The sequence below is a fragment of the Pinus tabuliformis genome, chromosome 6, assembly GCF_031772625.1.
Source record: "Pinus tabuliformis cultivar Carrire ecotype Pingquan chromosome 6, CPIR1, whole genome shotgun sequence".
NCBI classification, from domain to species: Eukaryota; Viridiplantae; Streptophyta; class Pinopsida; order Pinales; family Pinaceae; genus Pinus; species Pinus tabuliformis.
Genome location: NC_142292.1, coordinates 939,849,365 through 939,866,912, shown reverse-complemented (window position 1 = coordinate 939,866,912; position 17,548 = coordinate 939,849,365). Strand labels below are relative to the sequence as shown.

At 36.6% G+C, this 17,548-nt stretch overlaps 1 protein-coding gene across 4 annotated transcripts; it reads right to left on the bottom strand.

Moving 5' to 3' along the window:
- Nucleotides 1-5,399: 5,399 nt before the first annotated feature.
- On the bottom strand, nt 5,400-9,515 carry LOC149262006 (protein phosphatase 2C 50-like). Of its 4 annotated transcripts, none has more exons than XM_089423205.1 (5): nt 8,446-9,514; nt 7,582-8,253; nt 7,016-7,384; nt 6,811-6,916; nt 5,400-6,666 (listed from the first exon to the last, which is right to left on the bottom strand). In XM_089423205.1, the coding sequence occupies exons 1-5, from the start codon at nt 8,605-8,607 to the stop codon at nt 6,365-6,367; spliced, it is 1,611 nt and encodes a 536-aa protein (XP_089279331.1). In that variant the 5' UTR covers nt 8,608-9,514; the 3' UTR covers nt 5,400-6,364. The 4 variants fall into 4 exon arrangements, with proteins under 4 accessions (XP_089279331.1, XP_089279338.1, XP_089279343.1 ...); XM_089423212.1 differs by having other exon boundaries at nt 7,582-8,250; XM_089423217.1 differs by having other exon boundaries at nt 8,442-8,579.
- Nucleotides 9,516-17,548: the final 8,033 nt, after the last annotated feature.

Here is a 17,548-nt window from a genome sequence, read left to right as displayed (position 1 = left end):
CGAAGGAGCCTGGGAGGGACCAAACATTAAACATGCCTGGACAGCATGGGATAAGAAACACAGGGGATCGAAAATGATAAATCTACCAATCATAGTAAACTGGGCATTATGGAAATCCCGAAATAAAGCCATCTTCAAAGAGGAGCCAATCCACTGGACGCTGCTTGAAACTAGTATTGTGGCGGCCCTCCAGGAATTGCCCGACCCTCCCCCGCCATCTACAAGACAGCCTACTCCGCATCCTCCCTTAGACACTAGCATGCCGTGGGCATATTTTGACGGAGCCGCAACTCAGCAAAGTTGTGGAGGCGGTTTCATACTTCATACATCTGAAAATCACCTATACAAAATCAAGGCTGGCCTGGGGGTTGGCACCAATAATTTCGCCGAGCTAATTACACTCCGTCACCTTCTTCATTTTGCACTGAGGCATCACTGCATGAGCATAAATATTTATGGAGACTCACAGATTATTGTAAATTGGATAAATGGCACTGCTACTTGTCACACACACACTCTCAGCGCTATATTACAAGAAGCACTCCAATTCAAAGCTGCTTTTAATCATATTAACATCTCTCATATATACAGGGAACATAATGAGGGTGCCGACAAACTTTCCAAGGAGGCATCGTTGATGGATAGAGGTCTATGGGAGATTACAGAGATCACTGATCAGCAGGAGCAGAAGTTTTATCACAGACCTTATATAGATCCAGGATACCCAACCCTGGATCAGCATATAGATCACTAGACTAAACTTTTTTGACAGCTTTTTGATAGCACTCTATAGAAATATCTCTGCAAATTTTGTTATAAATTTTAAATGAACAGCAAGAGCAGCGAACAGATAGCATACCCTGCGTGGTAGTGCGACAAACTGTTTTTTTTTTTGATGATGCATCTGAATATATTCAGACTCTATATGTAATTATTTTGGACATAATTTTAATGAAATATACAGTGATTTTTCCAGAGGAAAAAAAATAAAAATAAATATATATATATATATATATATATATATGTGTGTGTGTGTGTGTGTGTGTGTGTGATTTGTAAATTGTTGGGGATATTCCACAAGGTAGCTCATCATAAAATGATAGTGTAAGTGCAACCATATTATATCATACTATGCAGTGAGCATTTTTATTAAGTTATGGCATTAGAAGCATGATGCTTAAAACACTAAAAGAAATTGAAAAAATAAGAACATGACTACACTATTAAAAAACAGTGTAACTTTAACACATTGAAGACAACATCTAACTTGGAGAAACCCAAGAGGGTGAAAAATTAGGCAAGAAATAAGGATTGTATTGCTCTTTTAATTATTTATTTTACCATGCAAGATGCAGAGAAAGATTAGTTAATTATAGAGGAAGTATACATTGTACCCTATGATAGGTTACTTAGGGTTCTCTTCTTCCTCTATTTTTCTCTAATATCTCACTGCTCTACACTAGTAAAACCATAAAACTATAGAAAAAAAACCATTCAATTGAAATGGAACTTTGTTTCTTCCATTATCAACTTAGGGTTTAACCGTTATGGTTAGCAATAGGGTTTTCACATTCTCTAACTTCCAACTGCCATTATAGTTTTGGACTCTTTAAAATATTCTCTAAACCCACACAAAACTAGCTATGCATATGTGAATAATGACCATTGATGTGTCAACAAATTGTCACTATGATGGTCAAAGCATAGGTCAAATTCCAAAGGCCATATATATCTTTTCCATATGAACTCCATTTGAAGAGTACGATAGCTCATTTTGAAGCTATATATGTGCATTATCCCTAGGGCCGTCTACTATGTTAATAACTCCTCTTTCTTACCCCAAAAAGTATGTTTTGAAACCCTTAAATGGCTAATTATTCATTTTGGGCTTCCTTAGTGGATTCAAGGATTGGTCTTAAAATTGGCCCCTACAAGTCCACAATAATGATTCTTACCTTAAAAATTACCCAAAAGCATAACAAATTATATATTGACTCTTTTTGAATCACAAGAATTTGGAAGAGTTTACAAGGCTTCAAAGTCAAGACCAACATAACGAACTCAAGCATGGTTGTTATTAAAAGAGTTTAGGATGAAATAATATATTCCTTAAACTCAACCTATAAGGGTTATAGTCTTGGTGAAATGATTGCAAGTAGGATTAGACTAAAGGATTTAAAATTATAACCATCAAAAGATACCAATGATTGATTTTTAGGCACATGTTGTGTACAAGAATAATACACAAGATGGAGACTCAAATCCAAGTAAAAAACTCTCATTTATAAGTTGAATCCCATTTGAAACCCAAAAAATCATGATTTGCATGGTCCTTGATACATAATGACTAAATTAACTATTGGGAAACAACTGAAATATTTTTAACATGTCACAACCCAAATTCCAAAAAATTATTAAAAAAAAAATCTTATTGTCAAATCTAAAAAAAATTAAGCTCTAAATTTCTAAATTTTTAGCAAGCTACCCTTTCTTTTTTTTCTAAAAATAAACATTTCTAAAAACTCTAACAAATTTCACATTTTAATAGTTAATTAAATTCAACATTTTATATCACAAATTAAATATTCCCTCAAAAATATATAACTTTATACGTCATCTTCTTTTATTGGGCCTAAAAGCTTTATAATATGTACTCATATTTACAAGAAAAAATAAATAGAAATGGAGATGGCACCCTATGCTTGTTCCTAGAGTCTTGGTCTAAGGCATATTGCACAATGGAGTAGGGTCCCTGCACATCAATGGTTGGCATATTCAATACATTTTCAAACGTTGTCGGTGATCATCTTCTACTTGTCATTGTTGCTAAGACAGGCTTCAATTGGGTAATGTGTGGAGTGTAACACTAACCTGACATAGGCACTGAATTCCACAGAATTTATATAGTTTCTATACAAATTCCTTTTCGTCACTATCTATGTTATGTTATTCGATCAGCTTTCAAATGCAATCAATTTTTCACTCGCAATTTATCCAATTCCAACACTTTTTCCTACACTTCTGCATCCTTTTCCAAATTTCCTTAAAGTTTGTCAATTGTAAAGTGATTAATAAAGTTATATATAAAGTTATACATAAATTTATGATAAAAATTTGTTTTCACAAATTTGTTTTGCTAAAAGTTTGTCTTTTTTAAATATAACAAAATATGTAACGAAACATGTTAATGACTAAAAGGAAGAGACATTTGACAGGAGTGAAAGTTTGTCTTTTTTTAAAACTTGGCAGATTATTATTTTAGTGAGGGTTGTTCTTAGTGCGATTTTTTGGAAGCTTTTACAGTAGGTTTCGCTGGTCTAATTTCTCTAAAATCGGGCAGGAATTTATTGAAATCACAAGTTTGATGGGTAATTATTGAAATCACAAGTTTGATGGGTAATCCTATGCAATCGAAGTTCCCTAAGGGTTTTCCAGGGTCCTGAATCCACATATACAGTCAAAACTAGTTTAAATAACACATATCAAGATCTCACCTCAAATTTTTCCACCGGATTCCGGCACCGGAATGTCCAAAAAATCACACTAAAGACGACTCCATTTTAGTGCTCCAGTGTCCTTAAATAACAGTGACAAACCAACCTGCATTCACCAATAACAATTAGGTCCCCACTGCATTCACCAATAACAATTAAGCCCCCACTGCTGGTTTGACAACTGCAGTATGCTAAATTCAACCGGGAAGGGCTAACCAGCCATATATTGGGTATTTGATGCCCTCAGAGCAGCACGCGACTTAACGCGATAACACGGGAGCGGGCAAATTCGGCATTAAATAATATTTGCCCGCTCCCGTGTTATCGGGCTAAGTGGCGTGCTGCTCTGAAGACATTAAATACCCAATATATGGCTGGTTATCTCCAGCTAATTCAACCTACCTTAACCGCAAGGTCCCACTTCTAGTTTGACAACTGTCATTGTAGATTTTCCCGTGTTATAGTAAAATGTCATTCAAAAATTTTGCTCCGTACCTATCCGATACACAGACTACCGCATTCAACATTAAGATGCCAATTTCTCATCTCTTTCTCAAGTACTGAAGCTGTCGCCAGGCTATCAAAGGAATCTTCTTCACCAATAGGGGATCCAGGCCCTGCCAAATCTGATGTCACTGCAAGGAGCTGAACTCGTTAGCGTGGGAATTAATACTCAGCCCTTTAAACACTCTAAAATCTAAAGACAATTCGGACTTTCTGTTCTTTGTTTCGTAATCCGTATCAACTTCTCTTAAGCTTCTACGCATTCACTAATTGAAGTACTTGTCAGTCCTCCAGACTAGGGGTTATAATGACCAACACATCTACATACTTTGATCCCATTTAGCAGCTGCATAAGAATCCTCAAGTTTGGGACTTGTCCTTTCTAAATGTCTTCCAAACCCTTGGCATCTTATTCTCCAACAGATTGAAGCTTCCTCCGTAAGGCTTTTCAATCATATGGCGGTATGTTCTGCTACATTTCATTGAAACTGTTTCAACTTTCAAGAACTCGCCTTACTGCATTTTAAGATTGAAAAAAATTTAACTACAAACTTAGTTGCAGAATTAAAAAAATTGGTGAGATTTAGTAGGTTAAAGAGATTAATTTGTTGTAAAAATAATGAAAGGGAGAACAAATGGGCAGATAAATCAATTTAACAAACAAAAACTAGAGAAGCAGAGCAGGATAGTCAAGTGTAAACATTAAAACAGATTTGTATTTAGTTCAGTTAAATTTATTAGATTTCATGCTGCTGGTGTTTTTACAGCGCACTGACCAATTTTGCTCATTTATGGAGCCTGGACATGAACAGAATACCTCTTTTTCTTTTCCAAAGTCGTCGCTTCAAGAACTAACCCCTTCTTACATCTACGATTCAAATATTTTAACTACCAATTCAAAGATTTGTTGCAGAATTCAATAATTTGGTGACAATTAGAAGGATTAGTCTGTTGTAAAAATAATGGAATAAAGGGGGAATAATTAGGCAGGGAAATCAATTTAATGAAACAAAAAATAAAGCGACATAGTAGGAAGATCAAATGTAAAACATTGAAAAGATTTATATTTTATTTTAGTTGAGTTTATTAGATTTTATGTTGGTTGTATGCTGCTTGTGTTGTTACAGTGCATTGGCCTATTTTGGTCATTTGAGTCAGGACATTAATAGAATCCCTTTCTTGTTTTTTTCAAAGTTGTTATTTAGGGTTGTGTATCAAGAATTTTCTTTAAAAAATTATGTTATTTTGTATGACAACGCTGTCAAAATTCGTTGTAGCTAGTATATACCTTGAAGCAATCAATACTTTCATCAAGCAACATCATGGCAAAGGATCTTGAAGCAGGCTGCAAGTGTGATGCTGAAGTGTGCATTCAGTATCCCTCTTTTATTAACATTGGTATCATCAACTCATCAAATGTCCATACACAGTAATTTTATTAAACTTTGAACTCTGAAGCTCTAGTTAGCTTTACATGCCTTCTGTAGAAATTACCTCGTCACAAGTGGCATTGACCTGCCAATGGCCCACTGATCGCATGAAAACCATTAATTTACTTGATATTGTGGTTTGAATGTTACTAGTGAAAAACCAAGAGACTTTTTTGAGGTATAAACATAATGAGATCTGCCTGATACATTCCATAGATGACAGAGTTCCAAGATAAAGGAGAATCTAATAGAATGGAATATTGTGCTTTTTTACAACTGCTTTGAAATATTCTGCCAATAATGTCATCCGTTAGCTGTTAAAAATTCACAGCCTAAAATAGGAAGGCTCCTGTCTTTAAACCGCACAATGCAAGGACAGCCGTCGAGGTCATGAAACGGAGAAGTGTTATTCCATCAGTTCTGATATTGTGGGTCAATGTTAGTCTCCAAGGTACTAGTATTGGCTTACAGAGTTGCTTCGCCTTGGAAGGTTCTACTGACAAATGAAAATCTTAAATGAAGGTAAATGGATCCGCTAGAACCTGCAAGTCATTGTGAAAGTTCTGTGGGATTCCTCTACAACTAATATAATCAGGGATCACTTTTTTCAAACAAACAATCATGGGCAAAGTGCTGTTAGCTTAGATTGGACATAATTCAGACAGCCAATAATTGCAGAGACAGCTGTTAGACTAGATTGGCCATATTTTTTTGGCCAATTCATTTTAGCATGAGCCAAGAACATCCTATAATACAGAAATGGTTGGCAGAACTTCAAAAGCTGATCATCCAGGGTAAAACCATCATCTCCAATGGCATTTCCAAAATGGAGTGACTAGGTTAAATCTTCCAATCCAGTAAAACACCAAGGGCTGTCTGCAAATAAAACAACACAGACATCCTAATTGCTGAACAGCGCATATTCATAAGCAGTTTTCAATTTGTTGGTTCAGGTCTCTTCCTTGCCCTCAAATCCACCACCACCACTGTGACATTATCACGGCTATTGCGATGGAGAGCTAATTTAGAGAGATATTCAGCTGCTGCTTGGGCTGAGGAATTTGCATTGCTACCATGTCCACGAGCAAAGCGCCTTCGAACTGCCTCACAGACCTCCTCGTTTGTCAGCACATCCCACAGTCCGTCACTTGCCAGTACCAAGAATTCATCATCTTCTGTTCGTTGTGTGAATGTGACTTCAGGGTCGGGAATGACATATGGCTTCAGATAATAGTCACCTGGATGAATTGAAACTAAACAGTAAGAGACGAAGAGATGGAATAGAAACTCTCCATGAGATCTCTAACCTATAACAAAACATTGAATCAAACGCAGATAGAAATAACAACATACTAATGATAACAACAACAATAATGCTATACCAAGGGCCCTTGACATGGCAAGCACTCCAAAAATACGATAGCCATTCCAGTTTATAACCTTGCCTCCTGCACCCTCAATCCTTGCCAGTTCATCCTCCCTATCAGGCTGCATCACGTTGTATCAGTCAGGTGTATAGGTTACAGAATCTGAATTGATGCAACAAGAAGACCACCATAACAAATACATAGCAAAACAGAGCATTACTTTATGATCAACAGAAAGTGCAAAAGCCCTGCCTCCACGAGATAAAACAGCTCTCGAATCTCCGCAGTTGGAAACAATAATCTGGCAGGCCCCCACAACTGCAACTACAGCTGTAGATCCAACAGTTTCAGGAGCTATTCGGTCTGCACTATCTTCCGCAACCACCACCTCTCCCTTACTATCTCTTCTGAAGATTCCCCCTCCAACCTCCACATCAACTTTGTGGAAACAGTCAGCAAAAGCCCTCTCCCACTTTATTTGCCAATTGTTTTCTCCATTTCCATTGGTGCTAAGGTTCTCAACATTCATTGCCACCTCAAACTCCTCAACAAGAGCATGATGAAGGCGATCTTTGCAGAAATTGGCAGCCTACAGGAACATTAACTATTTCAATATAACTTAAATACAAGTGGGCTTGCTTCTTGCAGGCTTGTCTCAATAAATCTCTAGTTCTAGCAAGACATACTTAAAAACAAGGGGCTTACTTCTTGCAAGCGTTTTTGAAGCATCACAAACCAATCCTTAACAAATATATTCCAAAAAACAAAAGTTTCGCATAAACCAACCTGGGAACCTCCATGTCCATCATATACACCAAAGAAATGAAGTGCAGAGCTTTCATTGGAATTCCGTGAGCCACAGGCAATACACCCACCCACAGTTCCACAGGGAACAGATAGAAATTCCGGCACGGCTGCCATGGCATCCTCCATCTCTGCCCTCCTGCCACAAATGGAAGCACATCCCCAGGGAAGGATGCGATTATCGGCAACACAGCTGCTGTTCATTCCAGATCCATTTCCTCCACTTTCTCCTCCACTGGTTCCAGGCAGTGACACCACAGACGCTAGATCTGCAGAATCCCCACCGGCTAAGGCAATAATTTCAGTGACAGATTGCATAGATTGCAGATCCAAATTGTTTAAAAGCTCTTGTTCTAAAGTGCCAGCAACAGACGACTCCTCCTGGGGAGAGGCTAATGTATTGGTAACAGATTGAGGCTCGGGAGGAGATTTTGCTCCATTTATTTCAGAATCAGAACAATTGGACCCTATGCTACAGTTGTTATGTATAGGCATGCTGCAAATTTCTCCAGAGCTCTCATCAGAACCAAACTGAGGGGACTTGGTTGTGATGCTTGTATTGGAAAGTGCTGTTGATGATTCCGCCTCCGGCTCCTCCACCTCGCTGGTCGCCAAACCATTGTCTACCGTTGTTGAGGATAATAACATATCCTGCTGCAAAGAAGGACAAATTGGGAGTTCAAAAATATTATCGTTCTTAAATATAGGGATGCACTCTCCTTCTCCTTCGTCATCATCTACCAGAGGTTGGAAGGAGGAGGAGGAGGAGGAGGTTATGGTTAGGACATGAAAGGAAGAAGAGGAAGGCTTCACATCTTCAGAACAAGGGCGTGAACGCTTACTCACAGGCTCGACATTCTGGTTCCCAGCGTTGGCAACAACTTTGAGGCACGTGATTTCCATTCTGCGCCTCCTGGCTGCAGTAACTACCTGGTGTTCAGTATGGTGATTGATATTCAATGTTCCGTCACTGCTTGATCTATTCGTGGGTGCAGTGATATCATCCATAACCGTCCCCTTATTGATTGATTACCCGTCTGTATCCTACTGCAAATCAGATGAAAATCGATCTCCTTCAAGGAGATTATAGCAATGAAATCAATCCCATAATGAAATCAAACCGCTTCAAACATGTGGGCATTATGCAGAGACCGAATTTCCATCAAATTTCTAGAGCTGGTAATCGTATATTCCTCTGCTCTCTGCTTGCTCGGTGGCCTCTGCACAAAATCAACTGACTTGAAACAATATGATTTCCAAGCTCCTTGGGTTGTTTTCTCAGCCTGACACTCTCTGCTTCCTCAGAAACCTAATTAGAAACAAGATCTCTGCAACAAGAATCCTCCTGCGAGCTCCCGCCATATGACACCGGCTCTAACAGCCATAGTTTTTTCAGGCTGCAATACTCATCGTGGGCTTGTAGGGAAGCAGGACTGTTTTCTCCACTTATATATCTAATCTCTCTGCTTTCGCAAAAGCCAAATTGAAAACGAGATCTCTGCAACAGGACAACCTGAATCATAGGCTGTGATGATTTTTCAAGCTGCGGTAATGATTTTGAGCTTGTGGGCACCCGCAGATTGCTTTCTTCTCCGCTTCTTCGAAAGACCCAAAAAGAAACAACAAAATACTCGGCTGGATCTGCACCCGAACAGACTTTTGAAGCTGCAGCGATGGTCTGTGGCCTGCCTGGAGGTGGAGGTCGGTGCCTTGTCCACCAACAAAATATTGGTGTAGCATAAATAAGGCCTGGACCCCAACCTACAGGGCTATTTTGTCTACCGACCCCTCGTTTTTCCTAATAATTTGATGTGAAATTGTGCCATTTGGGGATTGGGTTTGGTTGGCAAGTGACGAGGATAAAAGCAGGCAAAGGGGAGGCAGGCAGGCAGGCAGGCATATGGAAGTCACCCAAGCGAGGGGAAGCAGAAGGGAAACCGAGGGACATAAAAAGCACATGAGCGAGGACGCGTGTAAAGCAGGGATTGTGGGAGAGTCCTGGGCAGGGGACTTGTCCACATTCATACAAAAATGCTGTACCTCGCTGCCCTCAATCAATCACGAGCATCCAATGAATCTCCTCTAATTGCTTCTCGTCTCTCCTTGTGGTGGCTTTCCCCTAAACAACCGGCGCCAGGTGTCCCACCCACTCATCCAGGAATAAAAATGATGGATTTGGATTGGGTGGCCACCAGCTGCTCTCACTGGCCCATTTCACTTTTCTTACACTTTTAAAATTCCAAGATCTAACCATTCAACCCCTTAGTTTTCAATAACTGTTATTGAAATTCCCTCAACAAAATGTTCAAATTCCTTAAGTCACATATTTTGACCATGATTGAGATCATAAATATACATTATTGGCATCACAGCTACCAGATTTACCTTTTTCCTTTAAATGCAACGGCAGTACCCGTTTTTTTGTTACTGACAGAGCTGAAAACACCGAAACTATAATAAATTCACATTTCAGCTCCCGGATTCACCCATTTTTCCAACTGCAAGAGACCTGTTTCTGCGGTTGACAAAGCTGTAAACACCAAAGCAGTAATTTGGAGAGGAGAATTAAATCTCAGAAAACCAAACAAAAACTTATTACACAGTCAAACACAACCAAAAACTCTTTCATAAGTTTATGACACAGTCAAACCCCACCAAAAAAGTTCTTTCATAAGTGTATGACACAGTCAAACCCAACCGACCTTTGCTAAATTTGTTTTTCTGCAACAAATCAGTTCTTATACCAATTAAGACAACAGAATATCCCATCCCACACATTTTCGTTGGAACCAAAACATAGTGGAACCAAAACATAAATCTGATGTTGTTCGCTATTTCTCAGGAAACAACTTCGAATTTCCATTTATCATATTCTATGTATATTGTTAAGACTTAGTCTACCTATTTTAAAATTTTAGGTATAATTTTTTATTAATTTTGTCCAAAATTTTATATTTTATAGGTATTTGTTAATATTTTTTTAATTATAAATTTAAGTTGTCTAATTTAATTGTTTCTGAGATTTTTTAAAAATACTGAATCCATTTATATAGTCAAAAATTCATTTTAAAAATCAAATATCACAATCTCACTAACAAATATATCATCAGATTCCAACCAAAAAAACCAAAAAATAAAATAATTAAACAACACCTATAATTAATACCATTAATCATAATCTATATTGATGCTATATAATTGAAAATATTCTGTCTTATCACAATTTATTCTTTTCTGTGGTTGCGTTTCTCCGGATCCAGGAGTTCCTGTTCATCAACCTTATCTTTTTGCGTTTCTCCGGATCCAGGAGTTCCTGTTCATCAACCTTATCTTTTTCATATTTTTGGTTCAACTTTTCACCATGTTCTCTCTGACTTTCTATCCATGCTTATCTGTTTCTAGTTTTTAGCCTAGTCAGCAAACTTTCTGTATGTGCCCTCGTTTTCATTTTTGTTGCTGGGCATCTTGTCTCTCTCCTTTGAAAATATCCCCTCGTGTGGCTCGAGTGGATCCTTTGGCCTTTGTCTTAGTTGACTTGGCAACTAATAACTTCAAGAAAACGCTGAATTTTATAACATGGGCCCATTGTGATTGGGATTCCAGAGAAATTTCATGCTTTAAGCACCTTTGCCATGCCCCAAGAGACTGTAAACAAACGGAATCACCAGCTGTATTTTCAGCAATGGACCATGCACCCTATCCACTACTCTAAGGCCTTTCTCTCTGATCTTTGGTATCTTACATCACAATCCAACACCGACTTTCAATCGCATTGTCTCATGGAGAAATTTGGAATTGTCATTCTAAATAATATGAGCATTATTATTGTAAATTATGTTTTGTATGTATAACATGAATGTTTTTAAGAATATTTATTATTTTTAAGTATATATGTATTATTGTAAATTATGTTTTATATGTATAATATGAATGTTTTTAAGAATATTTATTATTTTTAAAAGGATATTGATTCAAATCGAAAGAGATAAGATCTACATATATTTTTTTATATTAAGCAAGGTAATCATTATCTTAGAGAGATCCCTTATCTTATAAATAAAGGTTTCATGTGTTAATTTGTCATTGGTTCATCTTTTACTTTATACATATTGTTTCCACTTCTATTAGAATCAAGTCAGCTACCTAATACAAAAGGCAAAACATTTTACAACTGGATTAACTATTATAGTATAAATATCACAACTTTTAGAAACTTTTTATAATCTTTTCAACTAATACATGTCACATATAGACATGTAATTGATATTGGGTTTTCATTTTGTGAACTTGCCTATTGTGCCAAAATTTTCATGATTATTTATTTAGTTCTATTTAATTTGGAATGAAGCTCTTCATCTTACCTACACGATGGAGAGAAGGATTACTAAATTTGGGAGGAAAAGATATGGATGTAAGTTCAAAGACTAAGGGAGACCCACTTGTGTTCTTAGAATCTAATCCTAGGCATCCTACAATTTTCAAGGATAGATATAGGAGGGAGCTCCTCTTAGATCACCTCAAAGAACCTGATGAAAAACCTCCTCTAAGGAGAATAATGAGATAAAAATATCAACGACAATTTGGTGAATACTTAATAACCATTATCCATCAATAATAAAAAAGATAGAGAAGATAAACTTACATGCATTAGCATGCATCCATCAAATCTCACAATAATCATCTATGAAAAGAGAATCCATCCACATGACAAATCTCCCAAATAAAGTCACTCAACTAGACCACCATAGTTAACTAGAGAAATGTAGAAAACCCTTGTAGATTCAAACTATAGATTGTAATATGCTAAAACAATTGACTTGAATCTACACGACTCATCAGCGGAAACAATAAACGATTAATGAAATCATGATACATATAAGAGAAAGAATTCAATCATACAAAACACAATGATTTTCTGGGGAAAGCCATATCTGAAAACCCCTGCTATCTATATATTGCATTAGTCAAAGAATATGAGAAGATTACAATGCTTTGCTCAAGCCCGAGAAACTTCTACACTATCTTTATCTATCTCACTACCAACCTGTGCACAAGCTTCTCTTGGCACACCTTTCTCTCACAAGCTCCAAGCACAAACTTGTGCTTCCTATTGCTTGGTATCACCAACTCGTGCTCACCAAAACAATGATTAAAATTGTTCCTTCATTCCTCCTTTTAAAGGCAATTCGAATGGTTAAAATTAGTGAGTTTTCTAATTAAGGAATGATTTATTTTAGGCCTTCTTCTGACTGCATGCACCATCTGTTTAATTTAGATGATTTTACAACTGATAGTACACTATCCCTGAACTCCAATCTCAATTGGGTCTTTCTCTAATATGACATGCATGAGTTAATTATGAGTGAATCTTCAGTTTACTAGTTGAGCAGTGCTAGTTACACCCCACTACTGGATCTCCCACTAATTCCTCCATCAATTGGAACTAGTTTAACTAAATTTAACTCAGTTAAACTGAATTAAATAATTACAACTCAAAAGAACTCAACCTGGGCCCCTAAAATTTAGGAACCACTCTACATGACTCTAGATAGACTCCCAACTCGAATTAACTGAGCCAACTAAGTCAAATTAACTTAGTTAACTATTACAAGTTGCTATGAGAATTAGAATTACAATTTAATTCCTAATTTAATTTAAGGAAAAAAATAATTTAGGATTTTCTTGATGTTATTTTTAACATTTTTTGTTGCTATTTTCAACACTCCCTCTCAACAAGAAAGGAATTCAACTCTATCCCGATCCAGTACCTTTGGAATGTTCTGCATGAAACACTTGTCACTGTTGTTGTTGCTACTGCAACATCTGCAACTAAAAAGCATCCAAACAAAATAAATTGAATCAACTGTGTCTGTAACTATTTATTGGGAAAATTTTGTTGTTGTTGACTCTGCTATTGATCCTTCTTGCTATGCTTTCAACACTTCTCTGCACTCCTCAGTATCTGACTGATATTGATCCTCCTGCTACTGAATACTATGAGCCCCCATAGCAAGGTAACGATCCATGAAACAAATACACCTCGATGGACCCTGCCCAAATTTCTGCAACTCATGGAACTATTGCTTCACATCACCCCACCTGGAGGTATGGTTGCATGTGCTCCCTCTGCCCACTTGGCTCAAAATTCCCCCCTACTAGACGTCTCTACTTGAGTGGATGCCTCTATTCGGTCTCCTCTTCTCCAATTGTGGTTGATATGCAACTTGTTGAGGTTTATTCTAAGGCTGCATGTTGAAAGGTATAACATGCTCTCTCTCAACCACCAAATATCTAATCTCTGCCTTGCTCCTCAATGATTTGCATGCATGAGATAAATATGATCTACTCGTACTACTGATGCTACTACTCTATTGTTGCTTCTGCACTGCTACTGCAAATACTGCAACAATGAGTCTGATCTCCCCAAATCCTGAAGTACTAACTTCCATACGGTTGCTCCCTTTGAGACTAGACTCCCTCTTAGTCTTGATCTCCTTATGGGAAATATCTCTGCTCCTCATTTTTCCAATATCAATGATCAAAACTCCTTTTTGTTTCACTAAACATTGTCTCATTGATCTTCCCACTAGTAGCCTTCTAGCTTTATTAAGAAGTCTGCACATATGGTCTTATGGATCTTCCTTGAACTAGAGCTCCATCAATCTACGAATACAACCTTGAATTCTTCTTTTCTATTGTGATTTCAGCGCCGATACCATGTAGAAAATCCTTGTAGATTCAAACTGAAGATTGTAATATGTTAAAATCTTATCAGTGGAAACAATAAACTATCGATGAAATCAAGAAGAATATAAGAGAAATAATGCAATCACACATAACACAATGATTTATGGGGAAAGCCACAAATAAAAACCCCTGCTATCTACATATTGCATTAGTCAAACAATATGAGAAGATTACAATGCTTTGCTCAAGCCCGAGCAACCTCTGCACTATCTCTATCTATCTCACTACAACCTGTGCACAAGCTTCTCCTAGCACACCTTTCTCTCACAAGCTCCATGCACAAACTTTTGCTTCATATTTCCTGGTCTCACTAACTCGCGCTCACCAAAACAATCATTAAATGTGTGCCTTCTTTCCTCCTTTTAAAGGCAATTCGAATGGTTAAAATTAGTGAGTTTTTTAATCAATGAATGATTTGTATTTTAGTCCTTCTTTTGATTGCATGAACCATCTGTATAATTTAGATGATTTTATAACCGATAGTACACTGTCCCTGAACTCCAATCTCAACTAGGTCTTTCTCTGAGCTGGCATGCATGAGTTAATTATGAGTGAATCTTCAGTTTACTGGTTGAGTAGTGTTGGTTACACCCCATTATTGTAGGTTACACTCCACTACTTGATCTCCCACTAATTCCTCCATCAGTTGGAACTAGTTTAACTGAATTTAACTAAGTTAAATTGAATTAAGTAAGTACAATTCAAAATAACTCAACTCGGGCACCTACAATTTAGGAGCCACTCTACATGACTCTAGATAAACTCCCAACTCAAATTTACTGAGTCAAGTAAGTCAAATTAACTTAGTTAGCTATTATAAGTTGCTATGAGAATTAGAAATACAATTTAATTCCTAATTTAATTCAAGGACAAGATTAAATTAGGATTGTCTTAATGCTATTTTTAACATTTCTTATTGCTATGTTCAACAAGAAAATGATACTAATTCAAGAGAAGTGACATCTCTACAATGTGCAATGACTAAAATGAGGCTACCACTTCCCTATTTATACAAGGGAAATTAAGTGCTTTACCCCAATTAGGCTAATAATTCATTACAAATTCTAAAAATATAATAAACCATAATAAAAGATGGATATATCTTAGTCCAACCACCAAAAATGTCTCTAAAGTTAAAATACAATGCTAAAACATGAAAATTTCCTTCAAAATTACCACAAGTGTGAGTGTAGAAGCCCCATGAAAGTGATGTCATCTCCAAAAGGGGGTGTGGAGAATCCAAAAGTCATGTCTCTCCTAAAAAGGTGCAATGTATCCTCAAATGATCATGTATCACCGTTAAAAGGTCATTACTCTCCATCAAAAGGTGCCTCATCATCATCAAATGATTTATTAAGTATGACATCCTATTACATATGCAATGTCCTCCATCATCATCATGATATCTTCAAGGGAATGGGTTACATGACCTTTCCAAAGAGGTGTATGATCCTCATCAAGTGTCATGTCATCAAACCAAACCTCAATATCATCAAAGGGTGAAAAATCAACAAAGGTCTTCAAGCCCTCTCCAAGTGACACCTCAATCTCACAAATGCAACATTCCATCTCTATGAGGCAATATTCATGGTCCAATGGGTGATGGAGTGTGTCAAGAAGCATGCCAAGTCATATCATGATCCAACATTCATCATCAAGGTTCCAATGCCCATAAAAAAGTGTGTAACATCATCATAAAGTAGGGGTGAAGCATCACCAACATCCTCCAAGGGATCATGTATCATCATCAAGCATGGGTTCAAGAAATCAAGTGAGATCAACTAACATGCATCTAAGTGTCATTGCATCATAAAATGTGAGTCATATCTAATGTAAAATCCATGTAACTAAGTTAAATGAGATATCTTCTTCAAACTTCTCACTAGTTGATGACCTTATGCAAGTATCTAAATTTAGATATGGGATGGTCATCAACTACCCCGATTAGGTGCTCCTAAATGATAGTGAAAGAAAAGGCCTCGAAGGGAGGAAAAATTCCTAAGATGACCCTTCCATTGATAAGAGTATGTGGTAAGTGATATGTTAATGGTGGACTTCATGAGTGGTGTCATATTCTTATAGATGGATTATGAAGATATTCATCTATGTCTCTATAAAGGAAGTGCTTTTATACTTGAGTTACCCTTTCCTTGACACTGTTTTTTCCACCCCTTATTTAACCATTTACTTTTTTTTTATTAACTTGTTATGCAATCAAGTTTCATTGATTTTTATTTGTAATCCCATTTTAGTATGGGAAATTTATTGGTGATAGGGCTTGGGATGCTCTTTTAAATCCCTTTTACTTTGGTAGATCATGATATGCATGGGACTAAGGTGATGACCTCTCATGAGGGAGTAAAGTTCAAGCTAACTTGGCCTTTGACTATTGCTGGTAAAATTATATGTATCATAATTCCAACATTTAATTATTGAATCTGGGATCGTAAGACTTAGAGATGAAGGCACAAGAAATGAAGGATTAGAGCCTATTCTAACCTATGCTAACAACTAAAACTAGAAATAATTAACCACTAAGGATCATAACTTGTCATTGGAATTTAGAATTCTAATGCTTATCAAGTTCAAAACAACAATATTTCATTACTAGTAGACAACATTCATGTGGTTTTACTTGTGTAGCTTATTAGGTCTTGAGACTTTAATGGTTATAATTCTCTAATGATGAAAACTCATTAATCATGCTGTAAAAAAGAAAATTACAAAGTAAATGTCGACAACTACAAGAAAAAGTGCGCGAGGTAAGTAAAGAAGACAAGGAAATAAACTACAAGAAATGAATTAATAAAATATCAAAAATAAATGCTAAGAAAACTTAGAGTCATAATGATATATTGTAGGTTCTTAAATGTTGTAGGACTCTTTTACCAAATGACTTCAAAGCTCTTAATAAATTAAATATCCTAAACTACAAACCACAAATTATTCATTATTCTAATGTATGATATGGTTTCTAGTACCGAAAATCTAGAAATTGAAATTATGAACATTGGTACTGAATTAAGTACCGCAAATCTGGAAATTAAAATTATGAATATTGGTACCGAATGGAGTACCGAAATTATGGAAATTAAAATTTTGGATACCAAAACATCTTAAGAAACTAATTTTAAGTTTGCTTGACTCTTAAACCTGAGAAAAATCAATTTGAATTTGATCATAACATGTTCTATTAACAAAT

Coding starts and splice junctions, on each gene's coding strand:
- LOC149262006 (XM_089423200.1), bottom strand. CDS start 8,607: ATGGATGATATCACTGCACCCACGAATAGATCAAGCAGTGACGGAACA. Junction 7,385..7,581: donor ATGGACATGGAGGTTCCCAG/GTTGGTTTATGC, acceptor ATGTTCCTGTAG/GCTGCCAATTTCTGCAAAGA. Junction 6,917..7,015: donor CACTTTCTGTTGATCATAAA/GTAATGCTCTGT, acceptor AACGTGATGCAG/CCTGATAGGGAGGATGAACT.